The 24,720-nt window shown below is 40.8% G+C and overlaps 1 protein-coding gene across 1 annotated transcript in view; it reads right to left on the bottom strand.

Moving 5' to 3' along the window:
• LAPTM4B (lysosomal protein transmembrane 4 beta) overlaps nucleotides 1-24,720 on the bottom strand; it is a 79,576-nt gene that overhangs the window by 33,830 nt on the left and 21,026 nt on the right. The window contains 1 exon segment of the mRNA XM_043601451.1: nucleotides 13,374-13,485. Coding sequence (XP_043457386.1) covers nucleotides 13,374-13,485 — 112 coding nt within the window.

Here is a 24,720-nt window from a genome sequence, read left to right as displayed (position 1 = left end):
CACCAAGCAGACCGCAAAACGAGGCTGAGAAGTTATGAAACTCGCTGAGACAGTATTTGCACCAAAAGGCTGAACTGTGACTAGTCCTGCTCTTGGATTTCAAATCTCTGGTTCTGCTAAGACTGCTGCTTCCTCTTCAGCTTCCAATACTGACCAATGAACCAATGTGGCCGATTGCTTCCTACAGGTGATCCTCCAAAGGAAAACATCCCACTTCTAGAACCATCCTCTCCGCATCCTCAGCTTCAGAGAGGAGAGGACATTTTAGGCAGGAGGTTTACAAACAGAAGAACTGGATAAAAGTACATTCTAGGACAGCAACGCAGGTATATCAACAAAGACCATCTGCCATATTTAAAATTTTAAAAATGAAGGTTCCTGAGATTAATCTATATGGATTTAGTGGAATAAATTCAACATTTCATTCTCAAAAAAGAAAAAAGATACGGTTATGAAAGCCTCAGAGGATGACCAGTACTAGCCAGTACTTAAAAAATTCTTTAAAGTACACATACAGATTTTGTAGTTTATAATTTTAATGTTAAATTGGCTTACCTTTTCCCTCTTATGAGGGAAGAGATACCTACAAGGAAAGTTCATGTATGCCCTACGTTATTCTTGTAGGATCGTGAGGGGAATAAACTTGAATGCATTTTATACGCAAAACAAAAGCTGAGAGACTTAACTCCTTAACAGCAAAGGGAGTCTCTCACACACACACATATGTAAGCCCACATGGATGCATTCTAGCATGCCATTTGCATATGAAGCAATGAGGGTTATCAGGCTCTCTGTTCCTACATAAAGCTATGACCACCGTGGAACGTCCATTGTCTGCTTTTACGGTCCCCACTTATATGTGTGCTTTCTTTCTGCAGTGAAGTAGGCGCTGTGTTATTATGTTAATCCTCAGGACAACCCTAAAAGGTTAGTATTATTAATAATTGCATTTTAGAAAAAGATAACTAGAAGAAGGCAAGTCACTTGCCCAAGGCTGCCCAGCTAGTAAGCGGTGGATGGGATATTCTCCCCAAGAAGGATGAGTCTATACTCTTCACCGGGATGTTACCCAGCTGGGGAGGAAAACCATGCAGCCTCCCTAAAAGGAATTGGACGTCGGTATGTACTTGCTATGTGCAAAACCTATGAGAATTTATAGCAATCTCTGAAACCGGAACTCAGGAAGAAGTTTATTATTTTCTTCTTTGTCTACTGAGATGGTTTCCAAATTCTGTACAAGCATATTTTATAATGAGAAAAAAAATTAATGGAAGCCAGCCCATTTATAGGGTATTCTTTACTTCACAGATCTTAAAAGAGACTCTAGGTATACAAACTCAAGGTTGTATTCAAACATTTAAAATATTAATATAACCTAAAAAACACTAATATAGCCTGCATATCCTATTCTGAAGTAAAAAGAAACTCCAGAACTAAATCTCATATACTTATAAAAAATGTTTAAATTTACCTCCTTCTCCAAGAAGAGAAATTAGGGGCACAGGGGCGCCTGGTGGCTCAGTCAGTTAAGTGTCCAACTCTTTATTTCAGTTCAGGTCATGATCTCATGGTTCTGGGATCAAGACCTGTGTAGGGCTCTGCACTGCCTGCTTGGGATTCTCTCTCCCTCTCTCTCTCTCTCTCTCTCAAAATAAATAAATAAAACCTTGTTAAAAAGATAGAGAAATTTAAAAAGCACAAAAGTAAGAGAAAAGTCATAGAATATCCGTTTACCATTCATAGTGAGATACCACTTACCATAAAAAAAAAAAAAAAGTTAATTTGAGATGAGGAAATTTTCAAAATTCTGTCCGTACAAATGATTATACCAACCACACCGACCGGACTGAATATATGACAAGCATGTGAAATAGCTTAGGTAGAATCAAAGTGTAAATCCAATAAAAACACGGAGCAGAGAAGACACACCAGGCTAATACGCCTTCTATCTCCTAGCAATCTGGAGCACATGCTGGCTCCTCTGACAGTGTGTAGTGAGTGCACCCTGGTGGACGTGAGTAACTCTGAGGAATTAAAATTCATTCCTTTTAATGACGTCAGACATAAAAGAGGAAACAGTTCTAACAACAACGTACGGATTTTTAAAATCAGTAACAGTACTGGTCGGTGACAGGGATAGATGCCCTTTACTTATTATTTTTTTTAAATATTTATTTTTGAAAGAGAGAGAGAGAGAGAGAGAGAGCGTGAGCAAGTGAGGGGCAGAGAGGGAGACACAGAATCCGAAACAGGCTCCAGGCTCTGAGCTGCTAGCACAGAGCCCGACACGGGGCTCGAACTCACGAACCGTGAGATCAAGACCTGCACCCAAGTGGGATGCTCAATCAACTGAGCCACTGAGGTGCCCCACCCTTTACTTATTCTTGACACATTATTTCCTAGTAGCAACCCAGTCAGACACAATGTCCTCACACTGTTCCCTAAATTAACGTCCTGCCTCAATAATGCAGCTCTAATTTGAAAAGGATCCTAAGAAAAGCTATACCACAGGCCACAAATGGCATAATTAGATAATGTTTTCTGATAGTCAATCACGGAAATAAAAAAGGCATATAACGGAGTTCTATGAAATGCGTCTCTATTTTTTTCTAATTTTCTTTCTATTATTGGTGAGACTAATATTTTTCTTAATCACCCAAACCTCTTGCTTTTTTCCTATTTGAGTTGGTTTCAATCTCTTGTAACTGAAAGTGTTCTGCCTGACACAATTTGCAATATATTAAGAATATTACCTTTTTGTCTATCATAAATGTTGCAAACAGCTTCCCCAATTTATTTCTCTTTCAACATTATCATGCTAGCCTATGATACAAAAAAGGTGTATGTAGGTGTGTGCGTATATGTGTGTTTTCATATAATGATTCAAATCATTTCTTTCATTTTTTTTAGTGGCCTTGATTTCATGAAATGTCTTTGTTTAAATATTCAACTTCTATGGGGCACCTGGGTGGCTCGTCAGTTAAGCATCCGACTTCGGCTCAGGTCATGACCTCATGGTTGGTGGGTTCGAGCCCGGCATCAGGCCCTGTGCTGACAGCTTGGAGCCTGGAGCCTGGAGCCTGCTTCGGACTCTGTCTCCCTCTCTCTGCCCCCTGCCCTGTTCGTGCTCTGTGTCTCTCTCAAAAATAAACAAACATTAAAAAAATATATTTTTAAATAAATATTCTAATTCCACTTTCCCTTATATTTCTTGGGTTTCTTTCCTTCCCATAAAACTTGGAGCTAGCTAGATAACTACTTCATTCATGTACCCATCTTACTTCTTTAGTCATAAGTCACTGCCATGTCTCAAGTTTCTGTCATTTTGGCCACATTCCTGGCACCGCAATTTATGAAAACAAACACTCTGTGGAGTATATTCTCACCCCTTAGGTCTAGAGGAGAACTATTTTCAGATGGATTCACAGCAACAATATGACCTACTGAAAGCAAAATATAAAGCCCTAACCACCCAGGTTCAAGTCCCTACTATGGGGTCCCATGTTCTGAGGTTGAAAGTTTGGGGAAGAAGAAACAATAAGGCACTAGTTTTATTTCATTAAAACAGAAGGAAGGTTCTAACACACTTTTTGTATAAGTGTGTTACAACTGTTTGCAACTTTTTATTGAAGTACATTCAGAGAGAAGAGTTTTTTGGCAACATGCTAATTTAAGAGCTTTATTCTTAAACTCAAAATTTATTTCATAAACAATCAATAGGTGTGTAATATGGGATAAACACTGTGAGGACACCATCAGGACATAACTTCTGTTCTGATGTTGAGCATCAGAACTGGGAAGGGAAGGAAGAATCCAAGAGGAGTTCGTTGATGAAGAGCTAAGGGAGGTCAGAGGGGCAGGATTACTTTTAGACAAGGGGAAAAAAGAATTTTTTGGAGGAAATGGTTATTTGGGCTGGGTTGTTTTCATATATATGTATATATATATGTATATATATGTATATATATACATGTATATACATGTATATATATGTATATATATGTGTATATATGTATATATATGTATGTATATGTGTATATTTTTTTTTTTCTTTTTTTTTTTTAACTGAGCTATAATTCACAGAGCACTAGGGTGGCTCAGTCGGTTAAGCTTCTAACTCTTGATTTTCAGCTCAGGTCATGATCTCACAGTTTGTTAGTTCAAGCCCCGCGTTGGGCTCTGTGTTGACAGTGCGAAGCCTACTTGGGATTCCCTCTCCCCCTCCCCTGTGCTCATGAGCTCTCCTCTCTCAAAGTAAATAAATACACTTTAAGATAATAATAATAAAATGAGCCATAAAAAAGTTAGGAAGAACTAATTAATTCAGGAAACTTACTTAAAATGTCAAGTTCACAGAATCTAATATAAGGAAATTAGTTCCTGCCAGCTACACGCTTATATTGAGATGTATACTGATATAGTTAAGTCTCTATATAAAAACAGAAAAAGCAATAAACAGCATTTACATTTTTTGTGTGATTAGTGATTATGTTCACTGGAGAACCAAGATGTCATGACTAGACCGTGAGAAGGAAATAAAAGAAATTTAATTAAAAACATGAATGATCTATAGATCATTTAATGCAATCCCTATCAAAATACCAACAGCATTTTTCACAGACCTAGAATGAATACTCCTAACATTTGTATGAAGTTCTTATAAAATAAAGAAGTTTCTACACAGTGAAGGAAACAACAGAACTAAAAGGCAACATACTGAATTCCAATTCAGATATTTGCAAATGACATATCCAATAAAGGATTAGTACCCAAAATACATAAGGAACTTATAAAACTCAACACCCAGGGGAGCCTGGGTGGCTCAGTTGGTTAAGCGTCTGACTCTTAATTTCAGCTCAGGTCATGATCTCACGGTTTATGGGTTCAAGCTCCACATCAGGCCCCATGCTGAAAAGTGCAAAGCCTGCTTGGGATTCTCTCTCTCCCCCTCTCTGCCCTACCCTGCTCACTCTATCTCTCAAAATAAATAAATCAACTTAGAAATTTTTATATATATAAAAAAAAACCTTGGGGCACCTGGGTAGCTCAGTCAGTTAAGCATCCAACTCTCGGTGTTGGCTTGGGTCATGATCTCACACTTTGTGGGTTCAAGCCCCATACTGGGCTCTGTGCCGACAGTGTGGAGCCTGCTTGGGATACTCTCTCTCCCTCTCTCTCTGCCCCTCCCCCACTCACTCTGTCTCTCTCTCAAAAATAAGTAAACTTAAAAAAAATTTTTTAAAAACCCTCAACACCCAAAAAATGAATAATCCAATTTAAAAATGGGCAGAAGACATGAAAAGATATGTCTCCAAACAAGACATACAAATGGCCAACAGACACACGAAAAGATGCTCTATATCACTCATCAGGGAAATGCAAATCAAAACTACGGTGAGATACCACCTCGCACCTGTCAGAATGGCTAAAATCAACAACACAAGAAACAAGTGTTGGTGAGGATGTGGAGAAAACGGAACCCTCATATAGTGCTGGTGAGAATGCAAACTGGTGCAGCCACTCTGGAAAACAGTATGAAGGTTCCTCAAAAAGTAAAAATGGAACTACCCTATGATCCAGTAAGTACACTACAGGGTATTTACCCCAAAAGTACAAAAACTAATTCAAAGGGATACATGCACTCTTATGTTTACTGGAGCGATCTTTTCAACACTCAAATTATGGAAGCAGCCCAACTGTCCATCAATAGATGAATGTATAATGAAGATGTGGTGTGTGTGTGTGTGTGTGTGTGTGTAGTCATATACATAAACTACTATTTGGCCATGAAAAAGAATAAGATCTTGCCATTTGCAACAATATGGATGGAGTCAAAAAGCATAATGCTAAGTGAAATAAATCAGTCAGAGAAAGACAAATACCATACAATTTCACTCATATGTGGAAGCTAAGAAAACAAACAAAGGAGATAAAAAAGAGACAGAAACCAAGAAACAGACTCTCAACTCTAGAGAATAAGCTGATGGATACCAGGGTGGGGGTGGGTGGAGAGATAGGTGAAACAGGTGATAGGGATGAGCACTGGGTGTTGTATGGAAGTGATGAATCACTATATTGTACCCCTGAAACTAATATAACACTCTATGTTAACTATACTGGAATTAAAAATTTTTAATAAAAAAATAAAAACATGTATGATCTATATGGAAAATTTTTGGAAATATTACTGATGGATGCTGAAGAAGATGTGTATTAACTGGAAAGTTGTAAGCCATAATCAGACATTTAACAAACATTGCACACATCTCTGTAAATTCAAAAATCATTGACTTGTACATTTAAAATGGGTAAGTTTATGGTATATAAATTATACCTCAATAAAGCCATTTTTTAAACAGTTGTAACTGGACAAAATACAACATATAAGGTATCACTTCCCCCTAAACTAATGTGTAAGTTTAACATTTGTAATTAACAAATTCGCAACAGGATTGCTTGAGAACTGGACAACTGATGTGAAAAAATAAATAAGCAAAAATGGTCAGAAGATTTCTGAAAAAGAAGGACCGGGTCAGGTTCACCATATACTAAAGCATGTTTGCTGAGGACATGGGGAATTGGCACTGAGCGTTCATTCCCACCTAGTGTGTCTGCCTATTCTACAGAGGCTAGGAAGCTAAAAACCTGAATTGCCCAGACTCTCTTGCAACTGGATGCTGCTAGCAGAAAGGTCTCCCCAGGTACATGTAGACACATAACGACGACTCTCTCCTCCAACCAAACACCTTGGGTCCTGCCCATGGCCCATTTAGTCTGGTTTTGGCAAGAATCCTACTGAGTCAGCTTACTAAAAACCCCCTCTCCTCAGTATCTGATCACCCTGATAATCTGATCAAATTTCCTTATCCCCCAGCCTCTGTAACTTGCCATGCTGGTCTGCTTTCAGCAAGAATCCTGTTGAGTTGTCTAGAGTTGTCTAGCAAGAATCTCCCCAGCTTTGATGTTTCCTCTCAGTAATTTTCCATCCACTGACCCCCCCCCCCCCCCCCACCTGCTCCTTGGTGACAACGCTCCACCGTCCTTGCTGGAGAGGTAGTTGAGTCTGACCTCTTGCCTACTGCAAAACCCCTCTTGGGTAAAGTCTTCCTTACCATCTTTAACAAGTGTCTGAATACCTTTCTCATCAGCACAGTAAAACTGAAAAAACAAGTCTCAGAAGTAGGCATACTGCATGAATCTATTCTATAAAGCTTATTAGCATGAAAATTAAACAACAGATCAATTAGTGACACAAATATATGTGGACATCTATAAAGAAACACAAAGGAATGATCAACCATTCAGCAGAATGGCTAGTTCTGGGATCAGAGGAAAGAACATGCCATCAGGATAGGACACATAGTGCTCTTTCGAAAGTAAGCTAAAATTCAGTGTCTTAAATCGAGTGATGAATACATAAGTACTTGTACCATTGTTCGGTATTTTGTAAATACTGTTTTATACCTATTCGCTACTTAGTAAGAGATAATTCTATAAAGGATGAAAAACTCCAAATTATTATTAATGAAAAAGGCAAGATGGGGCACCTGGGTGGCTCAGTCAGTCTGACTCTTGGTTTTGGCTCACGTCATGATCTCATGGTTTGTGGGTTCGAGCCCCACACTGGGCTCTGTGCTAACAGTGCGGAGCCTGCTTAGGATTCTCTCTCTCTGTCTCTCTCTCTGCCCCTCCTTCTCTCTCTCAAAATAAATAAACTTAAATAAAAAGAAAAAGCAAGATGGATGTTCACTGTCCATAAAACTTCTCTGAAAGGTTTGAATTTTTTCAAAATAAAGATTTGGAGAAAAAACAAGATCCTCACACTAAATCCATGCTGCATGGTAAATCACATCCTGATTTCAAACACATTAAAATGCAAACAACAGCAACAACAAAATGCATCATCAGAGAAGTTACAGGTAAGAAAAGAACACAAAAGGAAGAACACTCGATGCTTGAGCTAACTTAGTTCCTGCTCAGCCTCTGGCCAAACTGGGACCTGAAATGAATCCAGGGAACCTATAGGCTTCACATACCCAATTTTAAAAAGACATCTGGCAAAGTTCTTTATTCTTGTAGGCAAAGGGGAGAAACGCGCACCCAGCAAAGTAGTTTGGTTAACAGGAACATCCAGGTACGCAGGTGAATGATTCTACCAGAAAAGAAGCCTTCCACTCCCCTTTCACCATCCAGTCAGTTCTCTGCCCCAGAAGGCAGACGTGCATGGTTCATCAACAGCCTCCCTTACCCTCTGGCTTTTGTGGAGTTCAGTCAATGAGAAGCCTAGACAGGAGATCAGAGGGAAGGTGACGTTGCCTTGGGTTGGCCGTGGGCCTAGACCTGAGGTCACTGCTCCTAATGAGGAGGTTAACCCTGTAGGAGTCTCTCATTCCCAGCTCCAGTAACCACAGCCTCCTACCTACCCCTCCTTCAGGTTTAGGGATAACAATAGCTGGCCTTGATTATCCATGTCCCTTCATTATCCCTAGTGGTCTTCTTACATCTACATCATTACAAAAGGTCTTCTTGAAAATATTCGTTGGAAGTATCCTTAAAAAAAAAAAAAAAAAAAAGCAAGGGGCGGACTCAATTGGTTAAGCGTCCAACTCTCGATTTTGGCTCAGGTTGTGATCTCATAGTTCGTGGGATCAAGCTGCATGTCCCCATGCTTGGGATTCTTTCTCCCTCTCTCTCTGCCCCTCCCCCACTCACGCAGCCTCTCTCTCTCTCAAAAACAAATAATAAACATTAAAAAAATAAGCGAGATATAGTCAAAGCATAGAATATGCAACCCTTTGAGTCATATGATGTAAAAGATAAATACATAGATAAGAGACTGGGAAGGTGGATGGATGAAAATAAAGGGCTCGGACGGTTCCTATGGGCCGGCTTCCCCTGCTGTTGCACATGCAGGTCTATTTCCTCAAGACTGTTGGGATCTTTATGCACAAGTGGACAAGCTGTGTAGACTGACTGCCAAGCCTGTATTGGGGTATGTGAATAGACAGCAGGTAGGCAGCCTGGGGCCCTTTCCAAATGACAGGGCAAGGAGAGCTCTACACTGTGGTGCCAAGAGCCATATGGAAAGCCCTAGTTGATTGTTCTTTTTTTTTCCATTTCTTAGTTTTTTCTAATCAAAACTTTCAAACACCCAGAAAAGTATAGTGAATCCCCATCACTCCTTTTGCTTGTATTGTTTCATCTCTGATCACTCCGTTTCTGTCCATTCTATCATTGGCGGGAATCTGGACTGTTTCCAATTTTTGGCTATTATAAATAAAGCCATTATGACCATTTTTATAAATGGCTTATGATGGACACAAGCATTATTTTCTGCAAGGTACAGATCTAAGAATGGAACTACAGAGTAGATAGATGTATGTTCAGCTTTAGTTTTCCCAAAGTGGTTGTATGATTTACACTCCCAGAAGCATCCTGGGAGCTCTAATAGTCCCACATCCTGATGGACAGGTGGTATTATCAGTTCTGTTAATGTTGGCCATTTTGGAGGGGTGCAGTGATTCACTGCTGTGCTTGTAACTGGCGTTTCCTTTATAACTGATAAAGCAGAGAGTATTTGCATATGCTTATTGGTCATATGGATATCTTCTTTCGTGAAGTACCCGTTTTCCCCTGATTGATTACACTCAGGACATTTATCAAACGCTCATCCTTTCTCCAGTAAGTGCAGTGGTGTCTTTATCCTAAATCAGATGGCCATATATGGTAACCATCCATTCTTGATTAGTTTTATGGCCATTTCCTTCCTTAGGCCAGGTGTGTCCATTTGGTAAATAAAACTAAGTTTGACTAGAAAGACCAATCTGCTGCAAAATTAATCAGAAATTAATTTGAATGATCTGTTGTTTGACACTCTGCACAGCCCTGACACTTCCAGTCACAGTTCTTTGCCAGTGCACTAAAATTTCACAAATAAAATGAAATGCTACAAAGCCTACTTCTATACAAAATAAGTTATGAGTGTCTAATATAGTGTGCTGCACATACATGCTTTTCAGTCATTATCCTTCAGTCCTCTAAATCAATAGATTATAATCATTTCAAAATCATTTTAGACTTATAGGAAAGTTACAAGAACGGTAGAAAGTTCAGGGCTCCTGGGTGGCTTAGTCAGTTAAGCATCCGACTTTGACTCGGGTCATCATCTCACAATCTGTGGGTTCGAGGCCCGCACTGGGTTCTGTGCTAACGGCTCAGAGACTGGAGCCCGCTTTGGATTCTGTGTCTCCCTCTTTCTCTGCCCCTCCTCTGCTCTCTCTCTCAAAAATAAACAAACTTTAAGAAAAGAAAATTTTTTAAAAACAAAACAGTAGAGTTCAAATATACCCTTCATCTTGCTTCCCCTAACAGTAACCATTTATCATCAAAAACAGAGTAATGGTCAAAACCAGGAAATTGACACTCCTATAATGCTATAATAAACTACAAAACTTATGTGAATTTCACTTGTTTCCCCTATTACTGTCCTTTTTCTGTTCCAGAATCCCATACTACATTTAGCCGTATCTCCTTTGTTTCCTCTGATCAATGACAGTTCCTTACTCATTCTTAGTAGAGACAATTGAGGGGATGGGCGTGTCACATAAGAAATATACATTCATAAATTATAAATATGTATTATCACTAATACTTTTACATTATATAAAATAAATATAAAAATACAAATGTTAAAGGGCCAGATTTTTTTTTTAAGAGAAATCCTCATGTTTTCTTTCTTTATCCCAGTGGATTGTCCCATACGCCTCATTTTGATTTAAATAATACATCTTCTTCTACCAGATCATTTTAGGAAAATATCATAAGGAAAAGTGAAACATTATTCCTGCTTTGTCCTTCTGGAGAAAATCTTCAGATGGCCACCACCATTCCAAAAAGGTATCAACTTAAAATTGCTATATTCCATAATTTTGAAGCACAATTTAAAGCAATTGATTGTACCCATTTCCAGGACTATTTAATTCTATTCATATGTGAGTTAAATATACAAAGGCTTGTCAAACGCAGTGAACTTTTACTTACAAACTTATTTTCAAAAGGAGATCAAAACATGTGAAAAGGAATGTAAGAGGAAAGAAGTTAAAAAAAGACTCACTCAAGTGAATATCCACTCTTCTGTACCCTTTTTATAACCATGAGATTTAAATGACTGATAGTCCTAAACGTAATTACAAACTCTTCATTCATTTTTTTCAAATATATGAAATATGAGCGAGACCTCAAATGCACTGGAACTAATATCCAGGACATTAGAGAACAATTACTATTTTAAAGTCTTAAGTACCAGCAAGCCTTTGAAGACAGCTAAATTAAGCCTATACAGTCAGAAACTCATTACCCAGCTTAGTCTCGAGCAATTAGAACAAGGCATATAGTGTTACTGTTTAATTCAGAGAGAACGATAGCCATATCATTTAAAACTTCTTTTTCTAACCTCAATTACCTTAGAAAAGGAAATCCTGCTACTGGCAATGGTAAAAGATCATTTGTTTTTAAATGTCAATCAAACATTATATTTATAGCTTACATAGTCTTTTAGCTCAGGGGAAGGAAGGCAGAGATATTAATTTAATATTAATGGAACTCATTAGCCTTTCTGGGAGAATCCGTAAGAGTAACAGGGTTATTCAAAATAGAGAGAAGGAGCAGGTCTCAGTCTGAGAAGGTTCCAAACCCCAGGAGAATATAATGTTCTGACATTTATTGTTGGGGCTCCTACAGGGCTCAATCCAGGACCACTTTACTTTTCTCTTTACTATGTCCTTAACATAAATACCATTTTTAGGCTGATGTCCTCAAATTTGTATCAGCCCAGACATCTGAGTTCTGGGTTATAGGGTCACATAACCAACCACTTTTTAATCTCTGCACTTTAAGACAGCTCGTGTCTCAACTGTAACATACCTAAATAAGAATGGCTAGTAAAGCAGCAAAATATACTGAGCACTTATTATGGGCCAGACCCCATTCTAAGCATTTTTCATGCACTAATTGATTTAATCACTGCAATGATCCCGTGAGGCAACTATGATCACCACTCTTTCAGAAGGAGGAATGGAAGACACAGAAAGGTAAGTAACTAGCCCATGCTAACATTTAATACACGGCACGGTCAGCCTTCTGCTTCAGAGCCTAGACTCCTAATGACCCTGGTGAGTCACTTAAAGCAAAGTCAAGTCCCCTCCCCCAGGTGAGTCACTTAAAGCAAAGTCGAGTCCTCTCCCCCAAGGTGTGTTCTTATCTCCTGACCCCAGACTCTCTCTCACCCCAGTGAAGATCAGCTCTTTTACTCAAGCTGAAAAGCAGGGATGATCTTTGATTCCTCACTTTCCTTCTTCATTCATACCAGCAAGTTCTCTCAATCGTACCTCCAAACCCACCCTCTTCCTCATCCTCAGTACAGTCTGGATCACAGGGAACCCCCCCCACTCCCCCCGCCCCACTGCAAACCAATCTCCTAAATGCATCCTCCACTCAGTGACAAAAGGGATCTCCGTAAAACACATCAGCACATAACTGCTGAATTACTAAAAACCACTGAAAAGCATTTTTATCACTCTGAGAACAGAACCCACAAGCCTCAACGTCTTCCGAATGTTCCCGGTCTATCCCTAAAACTGCATCTTGAGTCACTGTCTCCCCACCTTACTCATTTTGCCCCAGCATTTTTTTTAAATGCATTTAAAGTTCTCCAAAGCCAAAGAGAACCAAATTTGCATGATCTTTTGTTTGGGATTATGCACAGCACTGCCCCTTTCAGTTAGTGTGGACACAGTGTGACTGTAATTATAAAAGATGCCCATGAGCTTAGAACTGGGGTGCCTAGCCTCCTTCTGGCATATCCCACACCCACATCCCTGTGTGTGTTTCTATTTATTGGAGAAAGGCCTAAGTCCACTAAATAATGAGCAACACAGTTTCTGGAATGGAAAATGATCATCTCCTAGAAGACAGGGAAATACAGAAAGTAATAGAAGATACAGTAAGGTACGCATGACTCTTTTGACCTTGTTTCCTGCCATTTACTCCCCATCCTCTAAAAAAGGCCAAAAGGCCCAGGGTAGAAAGACCAGGACAAAGCATTAATTTAAAAAACGAGAAAGTTAATGTAAAGAAGGAAAAAAAAGAAAAAAAACAAAAGAGACCTTATTTAGACTCTTACACCTAGAACAGAGGCAGAGCACACGTAGCACATAAATATTTGTTGATCTGATTTGTAACGATGGAAAGAAAGTGAAGTATCAGTTCAAATGGCCCATGAATCAATATTTGTAATTTAACAGGAAGAACTGGAAGCAGGATTCCCTGCCCTTGAAAGTACCAAAATATCTACAACTGCTATCTGATGTACTTACTGGCATCATCCATGAACTCAAAGTCACCTCCTAGCTCAGAACTTGAAAAGTGATACTGGTCTGGGTCAGCCAGGGCGCTCAACAGAATCAGCAGTACCACAGCGTTGATAATCTGCAATAAGAAAGAAAAAAATTTAAGTGCCCCAAGGATAAGGTCCTTATAATAGGAACTTAAACTGACCATATGGAATTCAATTTCAACAGAGGCTCACAATATTGAAACAAACAACAGGTAGCCCCCCTGCGGGAGCAGGCTAACATTCCCAAGCCAGAAGCACCACCTGTCCATAGCCAAGGGCTCATGGCTTGGGCGTAGCAAATGGCCAGATTTCACCTCTTGCCCACCTTGGGGCTGGCATCCTAGAACAGTGAGCAACACACACAATCATACACAGCAGCCCTGATGCCCGGGGTTGGAAAAAACACAAACTCTCCAGTTAGCCAAGTGCACCGTGATAAACAACCACAGGTCTTTCTAGGTGATCAAGCATTTTCACAGGGTCAGACGATCTGAGCTTTGAGACCATGTAGGGAACAGAGAGAATGAATGCAAAGTCACAGTGGCAGAGGCATGATGGTTCCTCCTGTTGTAGCTCAGGTGAGCCCCTTTCCACCCCAGACCCATATCTCTGCCTTCTGGACGCTGCAGAATACATAGCCCTCAGGTACTCCAAACTTAGCTTGTCTAAATGGAAATCACCATCTCCCATCTCTGCTCCTCTTTTTATGTTCTCTATCTTTAAAAACAGCATCACCCTTAATAATTAAAGGGGAAAACATTCAGGCACTATGCTAACTTCTTTATGTGGAGTCTCTCTCTTAAGCTGTCCAATAACCCTAGTGAAATAGGCGCTAAATTATCCCCATGTTATCGATGAGAAAACCGAGGCCTGTGAGTTAAGAACATTACTGAAGATCAGGCAGCTAACAACCTGCAGAAATGAGACCTGAATCCAGGAATTTTAATTCCAAAATGGAATCTCTTAGCCTCCTGTTTATATTTGAAACCTGATTACCTTTGAGCTTACCATCTACCTTACCCCCACATCTGACCAACTGGGAAATTCTGACCATTCTACTTGTACATCTGCATTTCCTTTATTCTTCCTGGCCATCCTTGCTGCATGCGACACACGTGTACCAACTGTGGTGGGGCTAGAGGGGCAGGTGTGCTAAGAGCTTGGGTGAGGCTTGAGATGAGACTGGGTTGTTATCTCCTTTTTGTGTGTATTACTCTTGTCCAAATGGGGATGGAATAAAATGAACAACCATGAAGATTACATAAAGGAAATTCTTTTACTAACAACAGTAAATAAAAGCATATCCTACTACAAAAGTCGTATTTGGAATACCTATTTACAGAAGAGGTTCAAAGGGAGGGTTAGGTTGTCTGCTCTATAAAACATCCACTCCAGAATCCATCCATCCATCCATCCATCCATCCATCCATCCTTCTTTCTTTCTTTCTTCCATCCATCCATCCATCCTTTTCTTTCTTCCTTCCTTCCTTCCTTCCTTCCTTCCTTCCTTCCTTCCTTCCTTCCTTCCTTCCTTTCCTTCCTTCCTTCCTTCCTTCCTTCCTTCCTTCCTTCCTTATTTTTATTTATTTATGAGAGACAGAGTATGAGCAAGGGAGGGGCTGAGAGAGAGGGAGACTGAATCCACGAAGCAGGCTCCAGTCTCTAAGCTGCCAGCACAGAGCCCGACACGGGGCTCAAACCTGTGAACCATGAGATCATGACCTGAGCCGAAGTTGGATACTTAACCTACTGAGCCACCCAGGTGCCCCCAGAATTCATTTTTCAATGGCAATCCCAAGGTGGTTGTTTTAGGATTATTGTAAGATTTGGAATAATTCTTTTTCTTCCTCTTTGTTCCAAATCATCTCATATGGTCTGATTGTTTTTTGACAAGCACATGGTTAAAAAAATTTTTAAGGCACAAAAGGGTATATAGTGAAAAGTCACTCTCAGTCCTATTGCTATCCAATTATCCTCCCCACAGTGGTTATTAGAACCACTTATTTCTCTTCAAAGATCCCAGAAACTTCTTAGCACATTTTAAGGAGAGTGTGTTTAGCCAAACTCTATTTGAACAAAGCTTTTCAGAACACATCTAAAGCTTAAAGGAAGGTATGAGTTAGTCCCACAACTGGCATGTGATGTTTGGCAAGGATGTTCTTTGATAAACTGTCAAGTTTTCCTGGCATTTCGTTCCCTCTATACTCTTGTCTTTGAAAAAAGCAGCCCAAAGATCATGGGCTGAAGTAAGATCAGATGAAACAACCTAAGAATGTAGTTTGAAAAAGCAAAGCACCACACGAAGACAGCATAGTCACTGTTACTGCAATGGGTCGGTTTTAAGGTTGAAAAGGGAACTCTGAGATTCATGGGCAAAGCTTTAACCTAATGGTAGAGTAGGGAGGGTAAGAGCAGATGATGGCAGAGTGAGAAGCAGTGCAGTGTCTGGTTAAGGTAATGCAGGCCACGTTTAGAGATTCCATAGGGCTTGTGTTAAGAGAGTTTGGATTTTATTCTAAGCATAACAAGAAGCCCATGAAGAATATCAAGAAAGGGAAGACAGTGACCTGGCTGGGGTTCAAATGAGTAAATCATGTAAAACATCTAGAAGGGTGACTGGCATACAATGGCCACTCACGTTAGTTCACTTACCTCTTCGCACCTCCATGGGACCCACATAAAAGCTCCTGGCTGGCATGGAACGTTGCCTGGCTGCCAGATCTGAACCAGTGCTACGCCGTGGCTTCCCTGTCCTTATAGTTCCGACGCATCTGTCAATTCTCTGGGTGTTTTTTTTTTTTTCTGATTTCAGATTTTATTACAAAATTTATACTAATCAAAACAGTGCAGCACTGGCATAAAACAGACACATGGACCAATGGAACAGAATTGAGAGCCCAGAAAAGACTCATGCATATATGGTCAACTGATGCTTGCCAAGGGAGCTAAGAATACTCAGTGGAGAAAACAACTGTCAGCTCTTAATCAGCTTGTTATTATCCCCATGCCTAGTTTACTTATCACAATACATTTACTAACTGCAGCAACAGATAGGCACTGTGCTAAGTGCTTAGCAAGAATTCTCCAGGACTCCGAATACAAGGCTAAGTAAGTCATGTGCCCAAATAACACAAAGCATACAGCAGTAAGCATGCCAAGAGTTCAGAGCAAGACTAATGGAAGTTCAGAGAAAGGTATTACTGAAACTTGAGGCTGAGACTGAGGTCATGGGGAGGTGCAGCAGAGATGCGAACACTTGGACAGGGGCTGGAAAGATGGGAAGATTTTGGAAACTGAGCGGTGTAGAAAAGAACACGTTCAAGTCTGAGTAGGGCCACTGGGATGGGACCTGTACTGAATATAGCAAGTAGTTAGATGTGACTGAACACAGCACACGAAGGGTAAATGTAAGGGAATGAGAAGAGAAATGCAGGTTGGGGCCGGATGGTGAAGAGTCCTCAGGGGCAGGACAGGAAGCTGGGGCTTCAAGCTAATAGCTAATGAATAGCTCATAAGCTGGGATGAGACACGATTAGAACCATGTCATTAGGAAGATCAAGCTGGAAGAGGCAGGGAGGCTAGGCAGGAGGCAGGCCCTGGATCTGGACAGCAGTGCAAAGGTCTGCTGAGGAGTAACCAAGGTTTTCTCCACTTCCCTCTAATTCTCAAGACAGCGCTGAGACTCTGGTCTTACACGTTACTTTCAGAGGTTATGGGACCTTTCCTCAGGTCCTAGAATGGAAGAGCCATGGTTGGAACCACAAGACCTTGCCACGTGGAGGCAGCATCACTAGAGACAGGAAGTGACTAAATGCAAAGACAAAGGGACGCAAACCAGATTGGAGATTTCAAGGCTGGGTGACAAGATGTATCTTGTTATTATCAGAAATAAGAGGGGAGATCACAGAGGGACTAAGATGAGGCTGATTTTAGAGACGCTGAACTGGAAAGAATTTCCAGGATGTCCAAAGAATCACGTTGTTAGCTTGTCCATCTGCCCCTCTCTTTTTATTCTACCTTTGGTGTTCAGGCCTGCCCTCAGTTTTGTTCTGACCGCCTGATGCCTAGTCTTACTGGTGCTCCTGCTCGCTCCAGCTCATGTCATTCCTGACACCTGAGTCCTGGCTCCTGGTTCGCTGTTCTTCTTGCTCCACAGCAGGCCCTGGGTCCGATTCCTGGCTGTGCCTGCGGCTCTCTGCACACTGTCATCGTCTCCTCTGAACCACCAGCCCTGTGGCTCTTCTCTCTGTTCCCCAGCCACAGACCACAGTCCTGGGGCCGAATGCCCTGCCAGCTGCCCTAGTTCTTCACGAGACAGTCCAGGGAGAAAGGACACAGATAAAACAAAAATGTGATGGGAAGGTCATTATGACCAGTCGTCACTGTGTTCTTTTCATCACATGGTGAAATTTTCATAACAAAAACGTGTGATGACACATATTTACTGTGTCCTAAAACCTCAACTGCCGACAGGAATGTGGCATGCCGTGGGTGGTATATATAGCGAATAGAGTAGGGTGACAGGGTGATCCGTGAGGACCAAGGTCTGTGCAAAGGGGCCGGGGGAGGACTAGCCATGGTAGTTACTACACAGAATCAACTGGAAAAGGCCGAATTAAGTCAAAGCCCTAAGAACACCTGATAAGAAGGACTTCCTCTAAGAGAGAAAATGGAAGTTATCCAATCGTAGTTCTGACCAAGAATGAAATGTCACCAGAAATGAGAACCAAGAAGATGATAGGACTTTCCAGGAGCAGATGATGCAATGACCACAGCTGAGCTAAATGTAAAAGAAAGAGTGGGCATATTTGTGATCTTGTTCAGCTAATGCTCACCTCCTTTGGACTTCGTCTGTTTTGGTAGGTCACATACAAATTGTTCCCATTCTATTGACAAAGTGTTCCTGGGGTATCACACATTTTTTCCTTGTTCTTGACAATGATTACTTCCATATGTAAATAAATTCAACTTCTGCCCAATTACTTAAGTAGTCAGGCCCTTGTATATTCTCCAGGGATCCAAAGTGCTTCTACCCTTAAATCATTTCTCAGATCCTAAGTGAACAGTGATATCTGTAGTTTGAATCACTGAAAATGTTAAATGTAATTATCAGCTCGTTTTTTAAAAACATCGATAAAAGCACCTTAATAACACCCCAGCCCACTGAGGTAATAATAATTACACAACCGCCAAAAATTTGCACAAAAAGGGGCGCTTGGGTGGCTCCGTCAGTTGAGCAACCGACTTCGGCTCAGGTCATCATCTCACGGCTCATGGGTTCGAGCCCCGCGTCAGGCTCTGTACTGACAGCTCAGAGCCTGGAGCCTGCTTCGGATTCTGTGTCTCCCTCTCTCTCTGCCCCTCCCCTACTTGTGCTCTGTCTCTCTCTGCCTCTCAAAAATAAATAAATGTAAAAAAATTAAAAAAAAAAACTTTGCACAAAAGTGGTGTCCAACAATGACTGTTGTGCAGATTTATCTGTAACGAAAACTCGAAACAGAAGTAGGAGAAGGGCGGGGCACCTGGGTGGCTCCGTGGGTCAAGCGTCCAACTTCAGCTCAGGTCACGATCTCATGATTCGTGAGGTCAAGCCCTGCATCGGGCTCCATGCTGACAGCTCGGGGCCTGGAGCCTGCTTTGGATTCTGTGCCTCCCTCTCTCTGCTCCTCCCCTGCTTGCACTGTGTCTCTCTCTGTCTCTTTCTCTCTCTCAAAAATAAAGAAACATTGGGGCGCCTGGGTGGCGCAGTCGGTTAAGCCTCCGACTTCAGCCCGGTCACGATCTCGCGGTCCGGGAGTTCGAGCCCCGCGTCGGGCTCTGGGCTGATGGCTCAGAGCCTGGAACCTGTTTCCGATTCTGTGTCTCCCTCTCTCTCTGCCCCTCCCCCGTTCACACTCTGTCTCTCTCTGTCCCAAAAATAAATAAACGTTGGAAAAAAAAATTTAAAAAAAAAAAAAAAAAAAAAAAAAGAAAGAAACATTAAAAAAATTAAAAAATTATAAAAAGAAATAGGAGAAGGGCTCAATATTACTACAAAATAACAGAATCCTAAGGATAAAAACCCATATTTTGAAAAAAGTTAACAATAAGAAATGTTCATAGTATGTTAAATGAAAACTAGAGTATAAAAATGTTATATGATTCCAATTCTATTATTTATATGTGTGATATGTTCACAAGTATAAATCACAGACCAAGAACGCAAAAGTGTACAATGTTACTTACATACAAACCCGGTAGATGACGTGTACCTTTCATTTTCATTCTACCTTTTTTCATATCTTCCAGAGTGTCTAACATCAGCATATACTGTTTTTAGAGTTAGAGACAATGATTTAAAACTTCAAAAACGTTTTTAATATAAACTATGTTACAAAATATTATTATTGAACTTGCTTCTCTAAAAAACAGTTAACGAAAGAAACTGACCAATGACAAGTAAATCTGGCTGAGCATTCAAGTCAAATCTTGGAAATAGGTATTTCGGGGGAGAAATGTCATAGTGAAATAACAATAAATAAGGAATCTGCCACTTCCAATAATGGTGAACCAGGCAATACAAACCAATGTCCCTCTGAGGACAGCTAGGAAATCTGAACAAAATACCCACATATGTGAGAAGGTGTGGCAGCTAATGAGGCAATGAGAATTACTGGTCCAAAATCCAGGAAAAGGCAGAAATACCCCAGGGGCATTTGTCGATTCTGGAAAAGATGGATAAGAGCTAAGAGCCTAAGCAGCACCCCTGACAGCCTTGCTGGGCCAGGGCATCAAGAGGCTGCCGGGTGGGGGTGGGGGCAGAGCCCCCAGGGCTTTGCCCTAAGACCCTGCAGGGTCACCACTGGAGGAAGGTACACCGGAAGAAGACCAGCCTTTAGAGGGACACAGCCCAGCTTTGCAGCATCTGAGTCTTGAAACTGGATAAAGGCAATCCCCAGTTGCTAGACCCCTAATAAAAGCTATTAAAATCCTGGAGGAGAAAGAGATCATCCTATGCCTTGAATTATTTTAATTTTTCAAATGCAATGTCCAAAATACAGCGAACAGGAAAGACAAAACTCTCAGAATAGAAACCAGAAAATCCAATAAAATACCCACTTGTTTTACTAAAACAAACAAACAACAGACAACAGAAACATTAAGTACTCTCTTGATATAGAAGTTAATGAGCATGTGCTTTAAAGTGAACTATGATGAGACACCTGGGTGGCTCAGTCGGTTAAGCATCCAACCTCAGCTCAGGTCATGATCTCACAGTTTGTGGGTTTGAGCCCCGCATGGGGCTCTGTGCTGACAGCTCAGAGCCTGGAGCCCGCTTCAGATTCTGTCTCTCTCTCCCTCTGCCCCTCCCCTGCTTGCGCTCTGTGTGTCTGTCTCTCAAAAATAAATAAACATTAAAAAAAAAATTTGTTTTAAATAAAGTGAACTATGCTAGGGGTGCCTGGGTGGCTCAGTCGGTTAAGTGTCCAATTGACTAAGGCTCAAGTCATGATCTCATGGTTCATGAGTTCAAGCCCTGCATCGGGCTCTGCACTCACTGTGCAGAGCCTGCTTGGGGTTCTCTCTCTCTCCCTCTCTTTCTGCCCCTCCCCAGCTCGTGCTCACTTTGTCTCTCAAAATAAATAAACTTTTTTAAAAAATCAAAAAAATAAAAGTATCTTAATAAATAAATAAATAAATAGAGTGACTATGCTTATGAAAATCAAGGAGATAAAGAAGAAACACAAGGAGAATTTTGGCGGGGAACTGGTATAAAAAGAAGCATATGACAGAATTGAAAAGAATACAGAGGCTCTAGAGTGAGAAACTACAGTAGCCAAATCAAGAACACAGTGGATGAGTTTCATCCATTAGACAAAGTGCAAGAAAATTAATGAGTTGCTAAGACAGAAGAAAACGTTCAGATGGTTGGCTTTAATTAAAAAAAAAAAAAGAAGCCAGAAGACAATGGAGTTCCAACTTCAAAATGCTGGGGAGGAAATGCCAACCTACAGTTTTATATCAAGAAAAAAAATCCTTCAAGAATAAAAATGAAACAAAGAGGCTCTTGGACAAAACGGAGGGAATTTGTCACCAGCAGCTCAGCAGTAAAGAAGCACTAAAGGGTATTCTTTGGGCAAAAGAAAAATGATGCCAGATAAAAGGCTGAAGAGGTACAAAGAAAGAAGAATAACAGAAATGATAATTATGTTGGCAACTGTGAATATCGATAACCTAATAACAATAATAATGACTGCAAAATATAAATAGATTCAAAATAGACAATACCATGTAAGTCAAGAGCAGATCACTGGAACTGAACTGATCTTAAATCCTTGCATTGCCCAGGAAAAGAATGAAAGTACCAGTTAATGGGAGATTTTAAAGAGTCCAGGATGTTATGTTGTAATCTCTAGGGCAACCTTTAAGAGAATAGTCAGACTCGAGTGGTAGGTAGACACATGACTGCTTGTTCGGTAATAACCAAGCTGTTTATATTTTGTGCATTTCCCATATGTGTGCAATATTCACAGTAAAAATGGTTAAAAATAATTTAAAAAATAAATATAAATTATAATCAGATATGTGGTTTTCACATGATTGGCTAATTTTTTTCAACTTTTTTTTTTTTTAAGCAATCTCTATGCCCAATGCAGGGGCTCAAACTCAGGACTCCGAGATCAAGCATCACATGCTCTACCAACTGAGCCAACCAGGTGCCTTTAGATGGCTAACTTTTATATTCCCACATTTGAAAAAAAAAAATTAAGCTAATAATGGCAGCTGTGCGTTTCACTTGGGTCCAACATCAATGGGCAAATATTTAAAAATATTTAAAAATATTTTACTTGAAATATTTTTAAATCAAATTTTAGAACTCTGATCCAAATGTGCTTCCTTATTCAATTCAAATAAGCCCCTGTCTAGATGGTCCTGTTCTGATATTGAAATACGTTTCTGACATTTGCTATTTCAATTCAAACAATTGTGGTAAATATATTTTGGGGAAAAAAACTGGATTTATTGTAAAATCCTATTTGCCTAAGAAATTTTGTAAATCAGTTCACCTATTATGTTCCCAACATTCTTCTTGAAACTGGGTTATACAACGACGAATAACACACGGTCCTAGCCCCGAAGATTAGTATTTCAGTGGGGCAAACACATCAACAGCCAAGTAAAATGCAGAATGCTAGAACATTCATTAAGCAATTCATTCAATTGTTCAGAAGTTCAGAAATTACCCATGAGGCAACAAACATATGCCAAGCACTATGCTAAGCATCACATCCATATTACAGCAAACACCACAAGGTAGCTTATTGTCGAGTGGGGAAGACAGTCAAACAAACCGGATGTTCGTTCAGAATGAAAAATAATTCTGCCGTACTAGTGGTTCAGGGAGAAGCTGAAAGACTTTGCAGGGAGATGACACTGTTAACACCACAGAGAGTAACAGACTTCTGGAAATCTTGAGAGACAAAAGATTACAGCACAAATAATTTTAGGGTATCAGACTCAATGACTAAGAATTAAGTATTAACAGACAGTCCCAGGAAACAAACACATAAAAATGAGCCATTCTTCTCGGCCCTTTGTGTTGAATTAATATTCTAGGCTAATGTTTTATTTTTTAATTTTTTTTTCAATGTTTATTTATTTTTGGGACAGAGAGAGACAGAGCATGAACGGGGGAGGGGCAGAGAGAGAGGGAGACACAGAATCGGAAACAGGCTCCAGGCTCCGAGCCATCAGCCCAGAGCCCGACGCGGGGCTCGAACTCACGGACCGCGAGATCATGACCTGGCTGAAGTCGGACGCTTAACCGACTGCGCCACCCAGGCGCCCCTAGGCTAATGTTTTAAACTCCTGAAGCTATAAACCAAGGGACTACGTCCAGGTTACACACAGTGAGGGAAAAAGGCTCAGCAGTGAAATCAAAGTTGTACCTTTCATGAGTGCCATGTTTCAATAGGCAAATTTTTCAAATGTAGAAATGTTTTCCCCAAATTCAGTGAGACCCTCCTGATTCACCTTGTAGCCCACAGTGCCGTCACGTTAACCTGTCCTCCTCAAGAAACCACCACCACCAGTCCCATTTTATACCACTGGAGCAGTCTTGCCTCCCCTGTGAAGTGTGACTATTATTGTATTCTGCAAATGAGCACACTCAGACTGCACAGGAAACCCCACACAAGGTCACGTAGTGCTCAGCTGAGACTCAATCACTGATCCTTTGATCACAAATGTCATATATGCTCTTTTGGGGGCGCCTGGGTGGCTCAGTTGGTTGAGCATCTGACTCCTGGTTTCAGCTCAGGTCATGATCCCACGGAACTGAGCCCCACATCAGGCTCTGTATTGACAGCATGGAGCCTGCTTGGGATGGATTCTCTCCCTCCCTCCCTCCCTCCCTCCCTCCCTCTCTCTTCTCTCTCTCTCTCTGCCCCTCCCCATGCACTTTCTCTCTCTCTCTCTCTCTCAAAATAAATAAATAAACATTTTTTTTAAATGCCACACATGCTCTTTCTAGTAAACAGGTTCCTCTCAAGAAGCCACCACACCCAGTTCACAGATCCCACGAACTCTGCTAACCAATCCCCTAGCACTTGCTCTGAATTCTTTTCAAGGGAGTGTTCCAGATAGCCACTCTCACTGTGACTGGAGCAAGCAAAATGAAGCCGATCTGCCACCCCAGCAGAAGCATTCCCATTTCTCCCAATGGACTTGGCTGGGTTCTCCAATGGACTTGGCTGGGTTCTGATTTTCACCCTCAGGCTGAGGCACCATTATATGCTCTTACAAATATAGAGCCCATGTAATTAATGAGAAAGCTGTCTGGACAGTGGCAGAGGATGGTCGCCTAGAGGAAGCCAGCTAGGGGAATGCTGTCCAAAGAGCCTCTGGGAGGGTTGAGAGTGAGGGATGTGGATGGGGAGGACAAGCATGTTCCCTTTTATGTCTTAAAGAATATTCTGGGTCTCTGAACGTGAAAAGACAGGCCTAGCCTGCAGCCTAGTTTAGAATGGGCTATGGAGATCTAAACTCCATGCATAAGAAAAGTATCACATGCTACAGGGTTAGAAGACTGGAGTTTGGAAAAGACCAGAGAAAATATAAAGTGCAAAAATGGCTAAATTAACATTTTTATACAGCAAGCATGGTCTTTTTGTGTTCTGATATGCTGCTCTCTTCATTAGGTCTATTAGTCCCTACCTGTAGCCATCCTATTCCAACAAGGAGGATTACCATAAGATATGCTTTGAAAGACAGTTTGAAGTGATTATATTATTTTACTCTGTTTAGTTTTAATATATATAAGAATACTTTATTCCTGTAGCTATTCA

This window comes from Prionailurus bengalensis, chromosome F2, assembly GCF_016509475.1.
Source record: "Prionailurus bengalensis isolate Pbe53 chromosome F2, Fcat_Pben_1.1_paternal_pri, whole genome shotgun sequence".
NCBI classification, from domain to species: Eukaryota; Metazoa; Chordata; class Mammalia; order Carnivora; family Felidae; genus Prionailurus; species Prionailurus bengalensis.
The sequence above is the reverse complement of the archived record's forward strand: the minus strand, read 5'-3'. Positions and strand labels throughout refer to the sequence as shown.